General features: G+C 43.1%; 1 protein-coding gene across 2 annotated transcripts; it reads right to left on the reverse strand.

Annotated features, from left to right (window-relative positions):
• Positions 1-1,727: 1,727 nt before the first annotated feature.
• MCRIP1 (MAPK regulated corepressor interacting protein 1) lies at positions 1,728-13,960 on the reverse strand. Of its 2 annotated transcripts, none has more exons than XM_073681228.1 (5): positions 13,842-13,960; positions 8,317-8,389; positions 7,335-7,453; positions 5,601-5,702; positions 1,728-2,175 (listed from the first exon to the last, which is right to left on the reverse strand). In XM_073681228.1, the coding sequence occupies exons 2-5, from the start codon at positions 8,322-8,324 to the stop codon at positions 2,111-2,113; spliced, it is 294 nt and encodes a 97-aa protein (XP_073537329.1). In that variant the 5' UTR covers positions 8,325-8,389; positions 13,842-13,960; the 3' UTR covers positions 1,728-2,110. The 2 variants fall into 2 exon arrangements, with proteins under 2 accessions (XP_073537329.1, XP_073537330.1); XM_073681229.1 differs by having other exon boundaries at positions 13,747-13,865.
• Between the last annotated feature and the right edge of the window lie 9,356 nt (positions 13,961-23,316).

Here is a 23,316-nt window from a genome sequence, read left to right on the forward strand (position 1 = left end):
GTCTTGTAATATTTACGTCCTTACAAGTCAGAGCTCTTTTGGTAGCACAAGTGGGACCTACACAATCAAACACTATTCAGTGCAAAAATCAAAGATTGTAAAGAATGAAGACAGCAATAAAAATTACACTTAAAGGATTGTCCAGGCTTGGGATGAAAGTCTGCAGTCACTCTGTTACTGCACACTTCAGAATCCCGCCAGCGTTTGATGTGCACACTGTCAGGATTCTCCAGTGTTCCTAGTGTGAAATAGTGATGCAATATGCATGTGCTGACTAGACGTGCTCATCCTCTCAATAGAGATGCATTTAGAGAGACCAGGCACATCTACGGAATACGAGAAGGATGCAAATCGCGTACGTGCGGTCATCTGACAGCCCGCATGTGCCTGCGACACCGGAGAATCCTGACAGCATGCACACCACACACTGTCAGGATTCAGAAGTCTGCAGTCACATAGGCATAGTCTGCAGTCACATAGACTTTCATCTCAAGCCTGGACAACCCTTTTAAGAACAGGATATGGAAACATAGAGGATAAGGAACTTGCTGAGATGCAAACAACACTCTTTTGCATTCTTAATATAATTTTTTACTCCATACAAATCTCACTCTGTCTTGAGAATCTAATATAAACCAGTAAGGCAGGAAAGTTGACAAATTCTTCCATCTTCATTACTTTTCTTGACAACATTTCAATATTCAGGAGTAGGAATTGGGAAGTACTGCCAATACTTTTCACTTGTGCCAGGAAAATTACGCCAAATTTGCACAGACGGAAAGTAATCTTCTGGGCACAGATTAGCACATTCCACACACGATCGACGTCAGTGTTATCATGAGCTACAGCTTTGACATGCGCACATAGCATTAGATAAACCTTTGTATTATTCAGGACATCGACTTATAACTAATACACAGTTCTGTGCACGGCGTCGGGCTGCAGGGCATAAAACAGTGACTCAGTATTCACTATGATTATGTCTGCACTGGGCAACAAACAGGAGAAAAACAGTATTTTGTTGCAGAAATAGTGTGTAGTTACCACACACAGCAGCGCTGGAATGGTCAGAGCATGTAACTGGACAGTATGTGGTCTTATAAATTTAACACACTTCACTCCCTGAAAATTTTTGTCCGGAACGCAGAAACCTTTGATTAATGGGATGTAAGATTTATAAAATGTTACTATATTCCACGACCCCAATGTGCTCACTGAAAACAGTGGAACTCAAAGGCCAAGAGAGTGGTGATGAACTCATCAATAAAAGGAAACAATCTCTAACTAGGTGTAAAACTAAACTTAGGCTGGGTTTACACTATGCAATTTGCGGCTATATGTTTGCTAATCGGCAGTAATTTAATAGTCCGTTTAGATAGGTCGACTGCAGGTGCGATGTGCACAGAATGATTAGTAATAGACCATTCTCTGTGCATCAGCTGTCATTGCTCTCGGCAGCACATGTCCGGTTTACAGGATGTGCTGCCAAGAAGCTAAAAAGATCACGCTCATAATCAGCAACCTGATTCCACACCCCCTTGGTAAAGCCCATAAAATTAGCATATTGGATGCACTAAATAAAAAGCCCATCTCTCTTGCACCTTATGGTCCTCTTTAAAGTCTCAATTGTATTACGCCACCAATCATAGGTGTATGGAGTGACTGGTATTTAGCGGAAGGTTATATTTCATTTAGAGAGGATGATAATGCAGACAAAAAGTCGGACACCATGTTATAAGCCGTTTAATAGCCTGACGATCTTGCAGAGCTTGGTGCAGGGGTGAGCAGTAACCCACATATAGCACAATGCAAAACAGCATTAATACATACCACCTGCAAATTCAGTTCTTCAATTAAAAGGGTTTGCAACGCTCCACGAGAATGTGGGTATCAGATGCTTGGAGGGTTTATGGTAAAACACACATGGGGATAGGAAAGGGCTAAGGGCTAGGGGGTTTAAAGGGATTAAGAGCAGGACAACTCTGCCGAGTCCACACAGTACAGTCCCCAAATTGTCCTTTTAGGTCATCAATGGGCAATGGAAGAGAATGAAAGTTGAGTCCAAAGTGTGCCAGTGGAAGGATCAATCAGTCGCAGAGGAATAATAAAATTATGACTTTTTCGGGTCTTGTGTGCTTCTTCTTTTCAGGTCATTGAGATCAACTGGCTTAAAAGCTGAAGAGACAGAAGGCAAAATATAATTGACAATAAAAATTATGAAGTTCCCAGAAAAGGTCCCATACTTTAGGCTACGTTCCCACGGTGAGCTTTAATCGCATTTTTTACGCTTTGTGTTCTCCCTGCGGCAAAAAAGCAGCGTCTTACAATTCCAGCAAAGTGGATGGGATTTATAGAAGTCTCCTGCCCACTGGGTTTCTTTTTTACGCTGTGTAAACTGCGAGGGTTTTTCAAATCCACAACATGACAATTTCTCTTGCGGGTATGCTGAGTTTTCTGTGCAGATTTTCCTCCCATACACTTATATTAGATGTGGAATGTCCACAGATATAAAACTCATGTAATCCGCACCTACATATGTTAATAAAGTTCAAAGCAAAGTAGCAAAAACAAGGCAGCTTTATTTAAAGAATGACACACCAGAGACAAAAACTGCAGCGTCAAAAACACGATAAAATGGCATGTCAAAAAAACACAAGTAAAATAATAGGTGCAGAAATTCTGCAACATCAAAAAAAAAATCACCAAAAGCTCATCATGGGACTGTAGCCTTAAATGGCTTATTTTGATTCTTCTTCCTTGCACTGATTATAGCATTTGTGGGGTTGTGATGTAATTTTGTCCAGAATGCCTTCTGCTATAGCGTCTTTACATACAGACCCCTGTACAGTCATACAGACCCCATGTACGATCACATAACGACCCCTGTACGGTCACATACCGACCGACCCCATGTACAGTCCCATACAGGCACTATTCTGCCACTCTGAGGCTTGTGTCCCCTGCCGGGGTTCTGTGACAAGAATAATGTCACATGATGGCTGTAGCAAATCGGCAGCCGCTGAGCTCAGTGAATGACTGCAGCGTGCCCATTGTAACCAGTATGACTGTGTACATGGATACTTTTTCACACTGAGGCCCCCTTCACACGTCAGTGTCTACGGTACGTGTGGTGACAGTTTTCACAAGTACTGGAAACACTTACGCACTCACACCCATTATAATCTATGGGTCTGCGCACATACCCGTGTGACCCACACGTGGACATGTCAGTGCTGCTGGAAAAAAAATGGACATCAATTTGTCTCGCACACGTGCACACAGATGACATAAGGTGGGACATCCATGAGCCGTCCGTGTGACACGTACGGGAATAGAATGAATAGAGTGTAAGGGAGAGGTGTAGTCAGTACCCGGCACCTGTGAATAGCAGGAACTTTACTGCTACTCACAGATGCCGGACCAGATTCGAGGAACATGGACTATGGCGGAGCTTCGTGGGATCAACGTCATTTTTTTCCTCATTTATTTATTAGCTAAATACATGTACAGTAAACTACACATGCACAGCACTAATTATATATCTCCTATCTATCTTTCTATCTATCGAACCCGAGTCTATCTATATCTTTGCACATCTAAGGCTGTGTGCCCACGGTGCAGAATTGCTGCATATTTTTTCCGCTTCTCCCTGGCAGGAAAAATGCATGCGGATTGTACATGCGGATTTTACATGCGTTTTTCCTGCCAGGTAGAAGCGTTTGTCAAGCGTTTTTTCATGCATTTCCGCATGCGGGTTATCAAGCACTTTACCAAGAAATTTTAGCATCACTTGGAAAGTGCTTGTCAACTTGTTCACACTATATAGTGTGACCAAGTTAGTTTAAAAAAAAAAAAAAAAAAAAAAAAAGAATAACGAATGATAAAAAAATAAATAAAAAGATTATACTCTCCTTCCGATGTCCTCCCGGTGTTTTCTCTGCAGCGTCCGGTCTCTTGCGGTGGTGTGAAGGACCTGCGGTGAAGTCATTGAGTCATGTGACAGGTTACATGACTCAATGACGTCATGGCAGGTCCTTCACAATACCGCGACCCATACAGCAGACCAGACGGAGGCGAGAAAATACCGGGAGGACATCGGAAGGTAAGTATAATTCTTTTTTTTTTTTTTTTTTTTTTACAGTTTCTATGGTACCCAGGTCTGGATGAGAGTCTCCTCTCCTCCAGACCTGGGTACCATCCGCACATTGATCCGTGTGATATTCGCTTGTGCAGATGCAGTGATGCGGATGTCACGCGGTCCAATGCAAGCCAATGGCAGCGATTACGCTGCGTGTACGCAAAATTAATGGACATGCTGCGTATTTTTCCGCAATGATAATCCGCAGTGGAAATTTCCGCAGCATGTGCACAGCACATGCAGATTATCATTGGGGACCATGGGGCTCGTATTACCAAGCGTTTTTTAAGCGTTTTCGCTGCAGAAATTCCGTGGCAAAAACGCTTGAAAAACGCAAAGTGGGCACGCAGCTTAACCACTAGACATCTGTCATTTCTATTCTGCATTTTATTCCAGTACATGTCACACGGATAGTGCAGACGGGTACCACATGGATTGTACACACGGACACTGATAGCACTGGTACTCTGTTTTTCCAGTACCGGAAATATCAGGATGTGAGAATGGGGCATAACAGATAAGTCTGTATGGAAAAAAATCTGGTCCATAGAATAATGCAATGTAATGGCAGATCTGGCACCTGTCAGCAATTTACAGATGCGACTAGCCCATTTTTTTAATATGTCCATCTGTTCCCGGCCTTAAGTTCAATTTATCAGTTCAGCCCTCCACAATAGTTCTAATTTCCTATCTAGCCTCTTGGGAAAATTAATTGCCCACCCGTTTTATAGGGAGCCTATCAGGAGCCCAAACGATATTAACCTGCACTTATGGGGTTAATCTGCAGGTTAATAGCATTCTGACGCCATGCAGTCACGTCACTGAAAGCTCGGCTACTGGGAGAAAATGAGCATTATTTCTCCCAGCAGGCTGCGGCTTTCAGTTATAGATGTGTGCCGGCACGGCTTTGGTCACCGCTCAGTACATAGTGAGCGGCTGTCATAACAACGCCCTTGCACTGACCGACAGCCGGCTCTGTACTGATGCACTGCTGAGTCAGCTGTCAGTTAGTGCCGGAGTGTGGTTATAACCGCTGCTCACTATATACTGAGTAATGACTGAAGTCGTGCTGGAAGTGCCTCTGTGACTGAAAGCCAGAGGCTGCCGGGAAAAATAAACTTAAATTTCTTCCCAGTGGCTGGGCTTTCAATGCGGCGACCACACAGAATTTGAACGCTATAAATTTGCAAATTAACCCAATATTTGCAGGTTAATAGTGTTTGGGGATACGACAGGTTACTTTATATATTAATACATTATGATGCAAGCTGTCGTATGAGCATCACTTTGCAAACAGACAGCTCCCGCTTTGATCATGCCTTGTCTCTCGTGAGCGTTAAACAGCCTGGATTTGAGGTTTTTCTTCGTCTGTTTCATAGGCTAGTAACTATTAGGGTCTTTCTGATAGTGTACTGAAATAATCTCACAAAATGTTTCTTCATTTTACACCGATAGTACTCACATTTCAAGTTGTTGCTGGGCTGCTTCTCCACATATTCTTCCACAAGTCCACGGTCCACACCAGACAGTTGGTTTCTTAAGTCCCGCTCCACACACTGCCACGCTAAGATTGTAGAACACAAAGGAGACAAAGATACTACAGTATAAACTAGTGGACTGATGGGACTACCATAATCATTAAAATGGGGATCCTAAGTTCCTAGTTCCCCCACATAACAGCAGTTAAAAAACATGAAACTAGAGTGAAGGCCAAACATGTGCAGTGTGCCTCCACTCAAAACCTAAAGGACCAAGAGACAAAGACAAGAAACAAAAAGCACTCAGCTGTTTCTGTTTTTACTGGGAAGACATCTTTTAAAGGGAGTCTGGAAGCACAAAATGACTGCTGAAACCAAGCAGATGAGATCAGTAAGACAGAGAAAGATGGAGACTTATGCGAAACAAGCAGGTGGGAAGGTGCACTGAACTGTTTGGCCACTGCAAGGGTGCACCAAGTGCCTGTGCTTTGTGTGAACGGTTATTTTTTGCTGGCTGACTCCCTTTAAATAAAATTCAGTTAAAAAGAACATTAAAGGGAATCTGTCAGTAAGATCAACCCCCCACCCCTCAATCATTATAGGTGGTCATGCAGGTCTTTAAAAGATAAATCCATCAACACCTTTATATCTGCAATCTTGTTCTGCATTTCCGAGGAATCAGCATTTTAATTCACATGCAAATAAAGCATTAAAGAGGCATTCCCTTCTACAAGATCATATCCCAATATGTAGTAGGTGTAATAATAATAGTATTACCAAATACCTCCAATTAGAAATTTAGTATAGTTCTTCTGATTGGCTATGTTGGTTACCTCATGTGCAGGCATTGCAGTAGCTTACGTATCCATGATTATGACCACTAAAAGCTAACTGTCACTATATGAGAGGTCATAACCATGGATACCTAAGCTACTGCAATGCCCTGCACATGGGGTAAGCGACACAGCAAATCACGAGAACTACACTACATTTTTAATTGGAGGTGTTTGCGAATATTAATAATAATAATAATAATAATAATAATAATAATAATAATAATAATATTATTATTATTATTACTACTACTACACCTGCTACATATTAGGATAGGATCTTGGAGATGGGAATACTCCTTTAAGTGCTTTAAGTGTGACAGAGCACTTCCCGAGCCTCTGCCTCCTCAGGTTGTTTTCCCTGCCCAGCATCAGCCTCTTTAGCTTGATTGATAGTTCACTGTCCGTGTCATTTCGGGCGCCAGGCAAGGAAATCAGACAGTGAGACATCAATCAAGCTAAAGAGGCTGGTGCGGGCCAGGGAACAATCTTGGGATGCAGAGGCTTGGGAGTGCTCAGTCACGCCCAGAGCACTTAAAACATAATTTGCATAAGGATTAAAATGCTGATTTCTCAAGAATGCAACAACAAATAGAAGGTATAAAGGTGTTGATGGATTTACCTTTCAAAGACCTGAATGTCCATATATGCGGATTTGGGGTTGACCTTACCAACAAAGTCCCTTTAAACTGAGAAATGAGAGCTGATCTAAACAGAGAATAAAGCATTGACCAAGTTGAAATCCGCCATCTTGGATTCTTGTCTCCCCTAACAATCACACTGCTTCCACACAGATAAGGTAAATGACAGGACCTGAGAATATTTATCTAATAATTACGGCTAGTTTTACAGAAGAGAACTTTCTAATAGCCTCAGATTCCTTACCTTCGTATATAAAACGCACGTTCTCCTCATGAGCTGGAGTGAAGATCTCGCTGCTGCTCGGAGAGCGTGTGCTGCTCGTAGGCCGCTTCCCGTTATACACTACACGAGACACTGGGGAGCTAATTAAAAAAAACTATACATGAATAGGACTACAAATCTTCATTCATAACACAACACAATTTTTTTTCTTTTCAACATTTTTGTATGCAAGTGAGGTCGAACTATAATACTACAAACAGCCCATGGACAAGTGGGGCGCTCTTTCTGGATTAAAAACAGACCCTGCCTTTCTCCCCCAATGGCAGACAACAATTGTAACTTGCTCTTTTTGTGGGACAAGTTGTAGTATTTAGTGGCTCCTTTTCATTTATCATCAGAAAAAGGTCCGATTATGCTAATCACACTCAATGACAGTCGGATCTGTTTTTCTCAAATGTGGAGAATAAAAAAGAAAAACTTTCTCCATTCTGTGAGTCAGTAAAAATTGAATCACACTTGGATTTCATCCAAGTGCAGTCCGATTATTTTTCACAGTCCCATAGAATTAAATAGCCGAGTGCGATCCGATTGTTGAATTATCGATCTGAGGAACAAAACTGGACATTAAATCGGCCTCAATTAATAACATTAGTCCAAGTGTGACGAGATGTGTTGTTGGATAGCACTCAGACCGAAACTAAGGTCGTATTTTAACAGTTCAGATGCAAAGACACCAAATACGTTTTATTTTTTTCTTACCAAATGGGAAAAGGGTATTTTTTTTTATAATATTTTTCATTTTTTTTGTTTCTAGTCCTCTTAAAAAAGTTTGCACCGATGGTGGCTTTTGTATAACACAGCCGACATCCGCTGAGTATGGAGCAGACCTAGCTTCTCAACCTGCTCCATACAAATCCTTCTGTCATACTTATACAATAGATCTCACAGAGGGGTTAACTAGGGAAGAATACATTTCTCAGAATTATCTTGCTCATATTTTCACCTGGTCATTGCTGAGCAGTCAGTGGTTTTGTCTGGAAAGTGATGAGCACTTCCTGGTCAGAAGACTTCAGATTCTGAGAAGAAAAACATAATTGTCAGAGAACGAGAAGGTCAGGCCAGGACATAACACTATGAGGGTAGAGAAGGTAGATCATATAACCCACAACTACAAGTAATGCACAGGACTGTCCACAGCATGCTGGGGGAAAGGATGTGCAAGAAGAGAGGAAAACAGCAAGTAGGGAGCAGAACATGCAGACATTTTCTGAAGGGCATTTAAAGACGTTGTGCAGGCTCCACATATATTTCTGCAGTTACTTTACATTGCTGCGGATTGCTGAATCCTAACAGTATGTAATGTGCACACTGTCGGGACTCACCACTACCAAAGGAAAAGTCGTGGAGTTATGAAAATCACTGGATGGATAGCCATGTTAATGATATGTAATTTATGTAAAATTGTAACAAATCCAGTATGAGCACCAGGAGCACAAATCCCCACCCTTACACGACTTGTCATGCTATCAATGAGGCTATTAATGGTTGTCTGAGGAATGTTCTGCAATGCTGAATGCACTGGGCACACAAATCGCTAATATCTGCTGCTGGCAGCTTCTTTTTCAATTGCCGAACAATGATGTCCCAGATATGCTCAGTGGGAGACAAGTCTGGAGATGCTGCAGGCCATGGTAGCTGGAAACCAGCGTTGTGTTGAAAAATGGCTCTTTGGAGAAATGGCAGTACCACTGGTTCCACTATCAAATTAATGTAATGCTGAACTGTTAATGCACCTGGAATGAGGACTAGAAAGATCTGGCTACGGTACATTCTGCTACCTCACACCATAGGCCTGGGAGTAGGACTAGTATAGCGTTACCTCGTAAAAGCCTCTTTATGACGTTGCCCAGGTCAGATTCGAAGAATGGCAAACAGTGATTCATTCTACACTGCAAGCTAAACTGGACGTCACATACCCAGCCTAAGACGCCAAACAATGTCTATACAAACATACAGGTGCATCTCAGTACATTAGAATATCATCAAAATGTTGATTTATTTCAGTTCTTCAATACAAAAAGTGAAACACATATATTATATAGAGTCATTACAAACAGAGTGATCTATTTCAAGTGTTTATTTCTGTTAATGTTGATGATTATGGCTTACAGCCAATGAAAACACAAGTCATCATCTCAGTAAATTACAATAATTAACAAAAGACACCTGCAAAGGCTTGCTAAGCATTTAAAAAGGTCCCTTAGTCTGTTTCAGTAGGCTCCACAATCATGGGGAAGACTGCTGACTTGACAGATGTCCAGAAGGCAGTCATTGACACACTCCACAAGGTCACAGAGTTCCAATTTTCATTTGGAAATCAAGGTCCCAGAGTCTGGAGGAAGAATGGAGAGGCCACAATCCAAGCTGCTTGAGGTCTAGTGTGAAGTTTCCACAATCAGTGATGGTTTGGGGAGCCATGTCATCTGCTGGTGGAGGTCCACTGTGTTCTATCAAGACCAAAGTCAGCACAGCCGTCTACCAGGACATTTTAGAGCACTTCATGCTTCTCTCTGCCGACAAGCTTTTAGGAGATGGAAATTTCATTCTCCAGCAGGACTTGGCACCTGTTCACACTGCCAAAAGTACCAATACCTGGTTTAAAAACAACAGTATCACTGAGCTTGATTGGCCAGCAAACTAACATGACCTTAACCCCATAGAGAATCTATGGGATATTGTCAAAAGGAAGATGAGAGACACCAGACCCAACAATGCAGACGAGCTGAAGGCTTCTATCAAAGCAACCTGGGCTTCCATAACACCTCAGCGGTGCCACAGGCTGATCGCCTCCATGACACACCGCATTGATGCAGTAATTGATGCAAAAGGAGCCCCGACCAAGTATTGAGTGCATTTACTGAACATACATTTCAGTAGGCCAACATTTCAGATTTTAAAAACATTTTTCAAGCTGTTGTTATAAAGTATTCTAATTTACTGAGATAATGACTTTTGTGTCTTCATTGGCTGTAAGCCATAATCATCAACATTAACAGAAATAAACACTTGAAATATATCACTCTGTTTGTAATGAATCTATATAATATATGAGTTTCACTTTTTGTATTGAAGAACTGAAATAAATTAAATTAGAATATCATCAAAAAGTTAGTGAGATGCTCCTGTAGGTGTTTGCCTAACATTGGGCTATGAGCCTGATGTCCAGCTACAGGTGTTTCATTGACCCCCACGGCTAACTGTAATGGAGACCAGAATGGAGGTCTATCCTCTTCTGCATTCAGTCCCGCTTTTGTCTTGGATGTAATGATAGCCAAGGATTGGTCTGGAGACTACATGGGCAACACCATGAAGAGGGCTTCATGAAGAAGTCATTTTTCAACATAACACCATGCCCCATGTTGCTAGCTACCTGCGTGGTCTAAGCATGTTACCATGGCCTGTAGTGTCTCTGAATTGGTCACCCATCAAACAAAGCTAAGATGTCATTAGACGGCAATTACAATGGGAGAGGGCAGCAGTATCTTGATGATTTGCGTCCATATAGAGAAAAACCTGGCATTCCAAAATAAGTAATCTAGAAATATTTTAATTATTTGGTCTAATTTATAGTGTATAAAAAGGAGGGGAAAGGAAACCGACCATAATGTCCCAGACATCAAATAAAGTGAAAAAATATATATTTATTAATTACAGGTGACAAAGTATTCTGAATGTGAGATATATACTTTGCAATTTTGCACAATCTGGGAGAGAGTGAGGGAGATATATATTACAATTCTGTACACTTTTCTGGGGAGAGAGTGAGATATTATACGCATTTGCACTTTATATATTACCTCCTGTATATTTTCATGTGACAGTCACGTGTATGCACACACACACACACATATGTATATGTAATTTGTGGTCCATCGATTAGACTTTTTACTTTGTCTGTTCCCAACATGAATTATTCTACACATAACCTGGATATGCGTCCCTGTTTTTAGATGTTTTTTAATATTTATTTTATCATCATGTATATTGTTCGCTATCCATTTTTTGTCACTTGTAATTAATAAATCTATATTTTTTCACTTTATTTGATGTCTGGGACTTTATGGTCGGTTTCCTTTCCCCTCCTTTTTATGGTCTGTTTTTTCCGACTGTCCCCTTGGTTTACGTTGGTCCATAATCCTGTTTGGTGAAATATTACTAATATATACTATTAATGTATGAAAACCCCTTTATCTATATCACCTCCAGGAATCTACTCTCTTGGTTATCCTTGTATTGTGTAACTAATTTATAGTGTATAAATCATGTGATGTTTCGGTCAAAATTCCTCAGACAACCATTAATAATCTCACCGATAGCAGACAAGGTGTGTAAGGGTACGTCCCACATTCAGGATTTGCTGCGGTTGTGACACTGCAAAATATCCACACCTATTATGCAAATTAGCGGACATGCATTTTACGTTTTTACACATGCGGATTTTCCTCATTGATGTAAGTCTATGGGAAAGATCCACTAGCGGATCCGCAAGAGAAATTGCCAAGTTGCGAATCTGAAAGTCGCGCGCGCCCGCATGTCAGTGTTTGCGGGTGGTCCGCAGGTGCACAGAGACACACAGTGGACATGGGATTTCTACAAATCCCATCCACTATGCTGTACAATAAATACGCAGCGTCAAAACACCAGCAAATCCTGAACGTGGGAATGCACCCGAAGTCAGGGCATTTCTGCAAGTGGCGCTCAGACTTGATTCTGAATAAATCAAGATGTTTTGAAAATGTTGTTTCCATTTCTTCATCATTTGCATATCATTACCATGTCTACCCATCCTGTTAATTTCTTAATCCATGACTTTTCCGTCTTGGTGTTGCGATTTCAATGTTGAGGAGTGTATTTATGTGGAACTTGTAATACCTCTCAAAATTACACAGTATAGATGCCTATATCACAGCAATATTCTGACCATTATATATATTATCAAGTAAGGAAAGCCAGTCTAGAGGCTGCAGTCATTAACATTACTATGTAGTACAACTGCCTTATAAAGGGAAATTATGTAAAAGGTGAAGAAGCCCCCTCCTAAATGTAGAACCCAAAGAGCTGCAACCAGTCTAGCTGGAGTGGGCAATCACCCCTCACTCAGTGTTAACAATAGGGGTACATCCACTTGTTAAGGAGTTTCCACAACAGTGTCAAAATTCACACAAAACTATGTGGATTTTGTTTTGGACTTTATTGCAGATACCAAACTCACTGTGCAAGTCAAATCCCACTGCATTTTACAGCAAATGGATGGGTTTTCTTAAATTCTCATCCACAATGTGGGTTCTGTAATATGCAAAAGATTTTCTTCAAGACTGTTCTCTGAATATCGGCCCCATGTGGACGTACAGGATCATTGTCCCATCTTGTTTTATCTCAATTTCTAACAACAGATCAGGGGACCCCAGCAGGGAGACCACCTGCTACCAGTTTCTTTATCTGCACTGCAATTGTGTGGCTTTCACATGAATGAGAAAACTGCACATACACATCCACAACTCCATTAAAAAAAAGCACATGTCAGAGTCCCTGTTATCCATATAAATACAGGTGCCAGTAATGGGACTGTTATACTATCATAATGCAATAAATGTCCCATCCCTTGCATCAGACCCTTTTAACATAGACGTGAGACAGGGCCGTGTGGCCATAGTGGGTGTCTGTAACACCTACAGTTGGCCATACATACTGTAGATGACTCCCAATGCCTGTGTGTCACTGTGAGACCCCCAATCCCTATGTGGCCAATGTATACAGCAGTTGGGGGTAAGGCATTGATCCTAAGGAGTGCATTACTAGACTTTCAGAGATTCAAACTTGCTGGGGTCTATTTAAAGGGAACCTGTCACCTGGGGCCCACTGCCCAAAGCACAGACAGCATGAATCAGACCCATGTATAACTTTGGGGACCATAGGAGCAGACGGTCTAGTGCTGCCATTGGTCGGCTACAGCTGATTGACAGCTGTCATGTACATAGTAAGAGAGCTGTCAATCACCTGGGGCCCGCGCCAGACTAGTCTCATTTCTCCCCATGGTCCCAGGTCTGATATCTAAACATACATGGCGACAATCGTGCGGCCGGGCTCTGATTCATGCTGCTCGGGGGTTGGGCACCGGGAAGCCCCTGCCAGGTTCTGTGTAGTAGGGATCAGAACACATCAGGTGTTCTGCACATACAGTAGATCATTACTCCATCCTGACCGAGTCGTGCACGGACACTGTGGTTCGTTACAATGTATCAGCTCAGCCAGGACACAGCTCCCTCTGCGCGGGAGTCCAATATGCTGCACATCAGTCATGAAATCACTGGCGCAGGGAGGATGAGCATCCTGCTGAGCTTTGTAGTCCCAGCACGCCAGGGAGCGCACCCACCGGTCTACAGACTCTCCCCTCAATACAGCTTATATGTCCTCATCACGGTAAAGAAACCATCTTCCGGTTCCCGACCGCCACTTCCGGCGTCTTACCAGTACTGCTGTTGTTGTTTCTCCGGTTCCCAGCTGGCAGCCCCGGAGCGGAAGTGACGTCACGGGAGACGCGCCTCCAACGGAAGTGGCAAAATGTGGCGCGCGGGCGCTGAGTCGGAGGAGTGACGTCAGTGGTTACGCGCCCTTACTGTGGCGGCTGCTCTAGTGGCCCTGCTGCTTGGCTGGGATGGTTATGGTTGGCAAAGGCGGCCTCATGGCAGTGCCACTTTACATGCCAAAAGGGCGTCCTGCATGTGACTTGAGTAACTGAGCGTAGGCATTCACAGCAGAGGCAGCGGAGAGGAACGCTATTGGCACAGATGGCATGCCTTTGCAGTGGACAGAGATTGCTGGGGGCTGTCTACTATGTGCTGGGTACTGAGGTGTGTAACACGCTCTTAGGCTGTGTGCCCACTATGCGTTTCTTAACACAAACTCTTAGGCTATGTGCCCACGTTGCATTTATGAAGCAGAAAATTTCTGCTGCATAAATGCAAGTCCTCTCCCGGAAAAACGCATGCGGAATTCCGCACGCGTTTATCGCGCTTTTTTCGCGCGTTTATCACGCGTTTTCCACATGCGGAATTGCCTTGCGTTTTTTATGCATTGAACAAAGGCAATTCTGCTTGCGGAAACGCAAAATTAAATGACATGCTGCGGATTTTTGAACGCAGCATAAACGCTGCGGAAAAATCCGCAGCATGTGCATAGAACTTGCGGAATCCCATTGGGGACCATGGGGTGCGTGTTACCAAGCGTTTTACAAGCGTTTCCGCTGCGGAAATTCCGCATCAAAAACGCTTGAAAAATGCTACGTGGGCACACAGCCTTAGGCTATGTGCCCACGTTGCATTTATGAAGCAGAAAATTTCTGCTGCATAAATGCAAGTCCTCTCCCGGAAAAACGCATGCGGAATTCCGCACGCGTTTATCGCGCATTTTTCGCGCGTTTATCACGCGTTTTCCACATGCGGAATTGCCTTGCGTTTTTTATGCATTGGACAAAGGCAATTCTGCTTGCGGAAACGCAAAATTAAATGACATGCTGAGGATTTTTGTACGCAGCATAAACGCTGCGGAAAAATCCGCAGCATGTGCATAGAACATGCGGAATCCCCTTGGGGACCATGGGGTGTGGATTACCTAGCGTTTTACAAGCGTTTCCGCTGCGGAAATTCCGCATCAAAAACGCTACGTGGGCACACAGCCTCAAACACTTGGTAGAAGGTCTGCAATGGTCCCAATGATAATCCGCATGTACTGTGCACATGCTGCGGTTTATCATTGCGGTGAAATCCGCAGCAACGTCCATTAATTTTACGGAATCGCGGTGTTTTTGCCGCCATTGACTTGCTTTGGACCGCATAATATCCGCATGACTACACGTACACATGCGGATATTATGCGATTCAATGTGCGGATGGTACTCTGGTCTGGAGAAGAGGAGACTCTCATCCGACCCAGGTACCATAGTACCTGTAGTTAATAAAAAATGTAAATAAAAAATAAACATTATACTCCCCTTCTGATGCTCCCAGCAGTGGTAAAAGGACCTACCATGACGTCATTTAGTCATGTGACAGGTCACGAGACCACAGACATGACATCATGGAAGGTCCTTTTACGCCGCCAAAGACACCGCACGCACTGGAGAAGGAGACCGGGGGCCATCAGAAGGGGAGTATAATGGGGTTTTTTTTCACCATTTTTATTCATTTTTTACTATTGATCATCATAACTTGGTCACACAACATAAATCCATGTCGGCTGCATGGATTTATATAGTGTGACCAAGTTGTCAAGCACTTTCCAAGTGATGCTAAAATCGCTTGGAAAAGCGCTTGACAACCCGCATGTGAAAACGCATGTGCAAAGCACTTCACAAACGCTTCTACCTGGCAGAAAAACCCATGTACAATCCGCATACGTTTTTTCTGCCAGGGAGATGCCGAAACTCTCAGGAAAAATCCAAAGCATTTCTGCTTCGTGGGCACATTGCCTTAGAGTAAGGTCATTCAAAACGGCCCAAAACCGCAGTGATTTAACCAGTACTTGATTTTTGTGGGAACAGCTGTTCTCACCCACAAAATGGACAATTGTAATTACTGCACTGTTTTGCAGATAACTGTTGTTACCCTGCAATTAACTATTTAAAGGGAATCTGTCTGACTAGTCTCATGTGGGTCGGTGCCCAGCAGCTATTAAAGGGAATCTGTCACCCCCTGGCACTTATCAGACCTCTAATATGGGCATACGGGTGATAGAAATGTAAATCTATACCTACCTGTATGGCCCATAGTAGAGGTCTTGTTGCTGTGAAATGTCTTTTTATTCAATAAAGTTTCTGATGCTTGCAGGCCTGGGGACTGGAAGAAATCTCCATCTACTTAGTCACAATGTCCCCCCCCCCCTACCATGCATGTCACAGTGCCCAGATTTGGCTATGAAACAGCACATCACTGCTATTATTTTCATCAACCCCCCCTTTCAATTATTATTCAAATACACAGACTCAAAAACATGCAGATCACGAAAGCTGAGTCTGTTGGTTGTCTTAGAATCTATTGCACCAATTGGTAAATTGTTGGACGTGTGGTAATATAATTTATACCAAAAACTGTGAATAATCTGGTTAGTCATATTGGACTGCTATTTTTTTGAACACTAGTGTATCTGTCAGGTTCCCTTTAAATATCAAGCTAGACGTGGGGATGCTTAATGCTGTAGAAACACTAGAACCAGACAATAGCTGCAGTGTACCTTCAGTTTCATCCTGGTGTCTCATACACACTCACTGTCATGTCTCCTCGACCTGCTCCTGCGATATCTGCTTCTGTCACCAGGCGCCACTGTATTCATTCTGGCACTGGTGATGGAGGAGAAGTCCTGACAAGAAGCTAAGTAAATCCAAAGATGAGCAAAGGTTAAAACCTGGATAAGCATGTCCATGCATAAAAAACCCTTAAATTCTTTATTCCATAGGATTAAAAACAGATATCCCAGAGTACAAAAAATAAAATCAACATTCCATTTATTATATGGAAGTTAAATGTGAGTCTATTACAACATATATTTTAAGATACCAGATGAAAAGTTATCAAAAAGCTTGACCCCTCACAGGATAAAAAGCCACTTAAATAAGCAGCTGAAAACTCATAGGGAAGAGTCATCAAGCTGACAGTGGTCAGTCTCACAATCAGTGGTCCAAAAACAACAAAGACCCTCCAAAAGTCAAACAGGTCAAATACTTAAGGATATCTTCCTTTACGGACAAGGGTCAGTTCTATAGTTGGTGGTCCATTATGCAAAAGTCCAACTTTACCTACAATGCATATTCTTAGCATGAAAAACAATGGGAGAAAGTATGGAACAATCTCACCCATCCTGAGAGTCCATGGAGCCTCTTATGTGAGCACATGTTCAGGTGGCCTTTCAGCAGCTAGTCCAGGCCTCCAAACTACAGGGCCCTATTGACCCCAAAAGACCTCCCTACCTGACAAGGGAGTTTCAGATCTGAGATATCCCGGATCAGCCCTCTTTTACAATTCAACAGTGGAAGAAAAAAATGCAGTTGTCAGCTCAAACAGGATTTTGGTGCAGCGGACAGCATAAGGAGCAATATTAGCCTGTGTGCTAGTGCACCCTTGTTATTTAACACACACACCTCAGGCTCACCTGGTAAAAATCACAGCATGTGCTATTCTGGTCCAATTAACAGGCAAGACTAGTGCAAGTGTATAGCATGCCACTCCTGCACACGGCTGCTGTGCGGACACAGCACGGGGCATGTTAAGTCCTCAATTTACAGACGTGACTGGCCTGCGGAGTTCAGTGCTTTTCTGTACCTAACCTAGTTTTCATTGGCATCCATCACTGTGTATTTGGCAGTGGCAGTCAGAGAATAATCGCCGTACCTTGTGAAGGGGCGGCAGCTGCATTTTACCAGCTTGTTCTGTCTATGACGAATCTAAGCTTATACAGTGGGTATGGAACGTATTCAGACCCCTTTAAATTTTTCACTCTTTGTTTCATTGCAGCCATTTGGTAAATTCTTAAAAGTTCATTTTTTCCTCATTAAAGTACACTCTGCACCCCATCTTGACTGAAAAAAACAGAAATGTAGAAATTTTTGAAAATTTAAAAAAAAAGAGAAACTGAAATATCACATGGTCACCCCTATGGGGGTGTTTTTCAGCTGCAGGGACAGGACGACTGGTTGCAATTGAAGGAAACATGAATGTGGCCAAGTACAGAGATATCCTGGATGAAAACCTCTTCCAGAGTGCTCTGGACCTCCTACTTGGCCGAAGGTTCACCTTCCAACAAACAATGACCCTAAGAACACAGCTAAAATAACAAAGGAGTGGCTTCAGAACAACTCTGTGACCATTCTTGACTGGCCCAGCCAGAGCCCTGACCTAAACCCAATTGAGCATCTCTGGAGAGACCTGAAAATGGTGGCCCACCAACGTTCACCATCCAACCTAACGGAACTGGAGAGGACCTGCAAGGAAGAATGGCAGAGGATCCCCAAATCCAGGTGTGAAAAACTTGTTGCATCATTCCCAAGAAGACTCATGACTATACTAGCTCAAAAGGGTGCTTCTACTCAATACTGACCAAAGGGTCTGAATACAGACAGATATGGTCAGGACTGATCCCCGGAGGACTGGAATCGAATGGAAGCAGCAGGAATTCCCCCAGCACAATATCAGAAGATGCCTGGAAAGAGCTGGAATTACCGTTCAAAGTAAAAGCAAGGTATTGTATGAAATGTGATCGCCCGGGCGTATGAGATCAGTGACCATCCTGCTCATAATGTGACACGCGCAAACTGTTACATTCATGGTGCGCACAGCTGACTTAATTGACACATTTTGATGTCATGGGGCTTATTTTTAGGAACTATAAGGACATTTTGTACTGTCGGGTACACAAAAGCCAATTAAAGAGAATCTGTCACCAGGTTTTTGCTACCTAATTTGAGATTCACATAATGTAGGGGCACAGACCCTTATTCCATCGATGTGTCACTTTCTGGGCTGCTTGCTATAGTTTTGATAATCTGATGCTGATAAAACTGATTTGATCACTATAGGACTAGTAAACCGCTGCCATGTAGTCCTCCATATTCATGAGCTCTGTATAACCCTATCTTCACCACTGATTGTCAGCTTTCTGTGTACACTGTGCATAACCAATTAGTGGTGTGGATGAGGTTATACAGAGCTCAGCGTTCAGAGAACTGATACATCTGCAGCAGAAAAAAAGTGTGATTTTTAGCAAAACTGCAGAAAGCAGCCCAGTAAGTGACACATCGCTGGAATCAGGGTCTCTGCCTCTACATCACGCTGCTCTCAGATGGGGCAGCAAAAACCTGGTTATAGATTCCCTTTAACCCCTTTCTGGCCCAGGGCGTACTAATACGTATCTGTGCCCTGGGCCTTATGTGCCATATACGTGTTAGTACGCCTTGGCGGTTTCGCCCACGGTGCGGGTGAGATCGCCGCCGGATGTCAGCGGATTGTCACAGCTGACACCCGATGCAGGGGAGCGGTCCCGCACCACTCCCTGCACATTAAACTCCGAAATGCTGCGATTGAAATCAACCGCAGCATTCCGGTGGCAAGAAGAGGTAAGCGCGATACTTACCTTCTCTGCCGGCGTCCCGCAGCGTCTGAGCCCGGTCCCGGATGTTGTTATGGTGACCCGATGTCATCATGACAACACTCGGGTCACCAAGAGGTAGGAAGCTACTTTGGTCGTGCGCTGTGCGCGATCACAGTATCTTCTCCCTCTGCAGCGCCGACAGCCTATATAGCACAGGGATAGTGCTGCATTCCTGTGCTACACAGCTGATCAGGCTGCAAAAAGTGAAAGTCCCATAGTGGGAAAATGTGTAAAAGATCAAAAAGTGTCAGAAAGTGAAAATAAAAAAAAACAAAATGAAAAAAATAATCCCACAAAAATATATATATATTGTACCCATAAATAAATAATCTTATGGAAAAAAAAATAAACCAATAAAAGTACACATATTTGGTATCGCCACATCCGGAAAGACCTGACCTATAAAACTGTCCCACTAGTTAACCCCTTTAGTGAACACGGTAAAAAAAAAAAAGAAACATAAAACGATGCTTTATCATCATACCGCCAAACAAAAAATGCACGCGATCAAAAAACTAATGTAAATGAAAATGGTACCGCTGAAAACGTCATCTTGTCCCGCAAAAAACAAGCCGCCATACAACTCCAACGGCCGAAAAATAGAAAAGTTATAGCTCTCAAAATAAAGCTATGCAAAAACAATTCTTTTTTCTATAAAATAGTTTTTATTGTGTAAAAGCGCCAAAACATAAAAAAATATAAACGTGGTACCGCTGTAAACGTACTGACCCGAAGAATAAAGCTGCCTTATCAATTTCACCACACGTAGAACAGCATTAAAAAAAAAAATTCCTGAATTGTTGTTTTTTGTTTATTCTGCCTCCCAAAAGTCGGAATAGAAAGCGATCAAAAAATGTCACGTGCCCGAAAATGGTACCAATAAAAACGTCAACTTGTCCCGCAAAAAACAAGCCACCACATGACTCTGTTGGCCGAAATATGGAAAAATTATAGCTCTCAAAATATGGCGATGCAAAAATTAGTCTTTGCAAAAAAAGGGTTTTTTAGTGTGTAAAAACCCGATATGAATCTGGTATCACTGTAATTGCACTGACCTGAAGAATAAAGTCGTCTAATCACTTATACCACATGAGCAAAGGTGTAAAAAATAAACTATAGGGTTAGGGTTGTGCAAGGGTTAGGGTTGAGCTAGGGTTAGGGTTGAGCTAGGGTTAGGGTTGAGCTAGGGTTAGGGTTCTGCTAGGGTAGGGTTAGGGTTGGGCTAGGGTTAGGGTTGGGCTAAGGTTGGGTTAGGTTTGGGGTTGTATTTGGGTTGGGGTTAGGATTTTTTCAGAAGTAAAGAAAAAAAAATGACGATATGGCGACTAATGTTGACCGCAAGTGCTCGCTACATGAGTTTGCATCGGGTGCTCGGATATGCACCGAGTATAGCGGGTGCTGGAGTGACATGCTCGAGTCTCCGCCCCATATGTTTTGCCGCTGTTATACAGCCAAAAAAACCTCGCAGGGATTGCCTGCCATGCACGAGCAATCCCAGCATGGTTTTTTTTGGTTGTCTAATAACCGTGAAACATGCGGGGCGGGGACTCGAGCATGTCACTTGAGCACCCGTGATACTTGGTGCAAACTCAAGTATCGAGCACTTGCACTCAAGACTAATGACAACTTATTCAATATGATGACCTAATGTTATCAATTTCTGTGTCGTACCTCTGGGTTCAAAATGGTCACTATACCCCTTGATAAAATCCTTGAGGGGTCTAGATTCCAAAATGGGGTCACTTGTGGGGGGTTTCCACTGTTTAGGCGCATCAGGGGCTCTCCAAACGCAACATGGCATCCGCTAATTATTCAAGCAAATTTTACAGTCAAATGGCGTTTCTTCCCTTCCGAACCCTGCCGTGTGCCCAAACAGTGGTTTTCTCCTACATATGGGGTATCGGTTACCCAGGAGAAATTCCACAACAAATTGAATGGTACAATTTCTCCTGTTAACCTTATGAAAATGCAAAATTGGGGGCTGAAAAACATTTTTGTTGCAAAAAATGTGAACATTTTATTTTTACGGCTCAATGTTATAAACTTCTGTGAAACACCTGGGGGTTCAAGGTGCTCACCACACATCTAGATAAGTTCCCTGAGGGGTCTAGTTTCCAAAATGGGGTCACTTGTGGGGGGTTTCCACTGTTTAGGCACTTCAGGGGCTCCCATATGCAACATGGCATCCGCTAATTATTCAAGCAAATTTTACATTCAAAAAGTCAAATAGCGCTCCTTCCCTTCCGAACCCTGCCGTGCGCCCAGTGTTTTTCCCCCACATATGGGGTATCAGTGTGCTCAGGAGGCATTGCACAACAAATTTTGGGGTTCATTTTTTAATGATACCCTTGCGAAAATAAAAAAATTGGGGTCTAAAGTACCATTTTTGTGAAAAAAAATAAATGTTAATTTTTTTCTTCCACATTCCAAAAATTCCTGTGAAGCACCAGAAGGGTTAATAAACTTCTTGAATGTGGTTTTGAGCATCTTGAGGGGTGCAGTTTTTAGAATGGAGTCACTTTGGGGTATTTTCTGTCATAAAGACCCCTCAAAGTGACTTCAAATGTGATGTGGTCTCTAAAAAAATGGTTTTGTAAATTTTGTTGTAAAAATGAGAAATCGCTGGTCAATTTTTAACCCTTTTAGCTCCCTAACAAAAAAAATTTTGGTTCCAAAATTGTGCCGATGTAAAGTAGACATGTGGGAAATGTTATTTATTAACTATTTTGTGTGACATATCTCTCTGATTTAAGAGCATGGAAATTCAAAGTTTGAAAATTGCGAAATTTTTGCCAAATTTCCGTTTTTTTTTCACAAATAAACGCGAGTGATGTTAAATAAATGTTACCACAATCATGAAGTAGAATATGTCACGAAAAAACAATCTCCGAATCAGTGGGATTCGTTGAAGTGTTACAGAGTAATTACTTCATAAAGTGACAGTGGTCAGAATTGTAAAAATTGGCCCGGTCATTAACGTGCAAACCACCCTCGGGGGTAAAAGAGTTAAGGAGTGATCGATGCATGTGTGACGCTCACAGCCCTCCCTGGGAAATGGGGTACTCGGAGCCGGGTCAGATGTTGGGGAGGCGGTCGTGGCCTGGACCCGTTCCGTGCCCAGGGCCGTCACATTAAAAAGTAATGGGCTTTCAGGGTTGAGTGGTATTATCGACTACTCCACCTGTGGTGTCTGGTGATGCACCACCAGCGCTGCTAGGAGTCCTCTGAGGCTAGATGTGGCAGCAGGCAATGGTATAACTCCCCACAGGCGGAGCTGGGCCTCAGGGCAGATGTGACAGGAGGATGGGGAGAGTAGTCCTGGGTCACTCAGGTGTGATGTGGTGCAGCGCAGAAATAAAGGAACCAGAGGCCATAGGGATAGTCTTCCAGATCTTTTACTCACAGTTCTTTTAAGCAGCGGCAAGGCTTCTCCCTGCTCCTCACGGATCACTGCGGCCACCAGGGATGAGGGCTCAGCGCACCCAAGGTATTCAGGTACCTCTTTCAGGACCCTCCGAGTGTTCCTAACAGTCCCCTTTGAACCTCTCCTGTGTGTGTGCGTGCAAAGGCTGGGTCCCACTGGATAAACGCAGGTAGCGAGGTACAGGTGGCGTAGGCCGCTCCGTCTGTATCCCTCCCGGGATCCACTAAGCCTACCGGGCTTCTCTGACAGAGACATGAAGTAGCAAAGTCAGATGTCGGGGGCCGGTACCCCTCTTGCAGCAGGAGTCCCTCTGGCAGGGCCAGAATGGAGAGTACAGGTGGCGTACGCCGCTCCGTCCGTGCTCCCTGGGATCCTTTTGCT

Source organism: Phyllobates terribilis, unplaced genomic scaffold (genome assembly GCF_046119375.1).
Source record: "Phyllobates terribilis strain yellow unplaced genomic scaffold, ASM4611937v1 Scaffold_5__5_contigs__length_657084704, whole genome shotgun sequence".
NCBI classification, from domain to species: domain Eukaryota; kingdom Metazoa; phylum Chordata; class Amphibia; order Anura; family Dendrobatidae; genus Phyllobates; species Phyllobates terribilis.

What these genes read in the sequence shown, in the direction of transcription:
- MCRIP1 (XM_073681228.1), bottom strand. An exon ending in CGTGCGTTTTATATACGAAG is followed by an intron (nt 5,703 to 7,334) that starts GTAAGGAATCTG and finishes CTACAATCTTAG; the next exon opens with CGTGGCAGTGTGTGGAGCGG. An exon ending in GCCCAGCAACAACTTGAAAT is followed by an intron (nt 2,176 to 5,600) that starts GTGAGTACTATC and finishes CTGTCTCTTCAG; the next exon opens with CTTTTAAGCCAGTTGATCTC.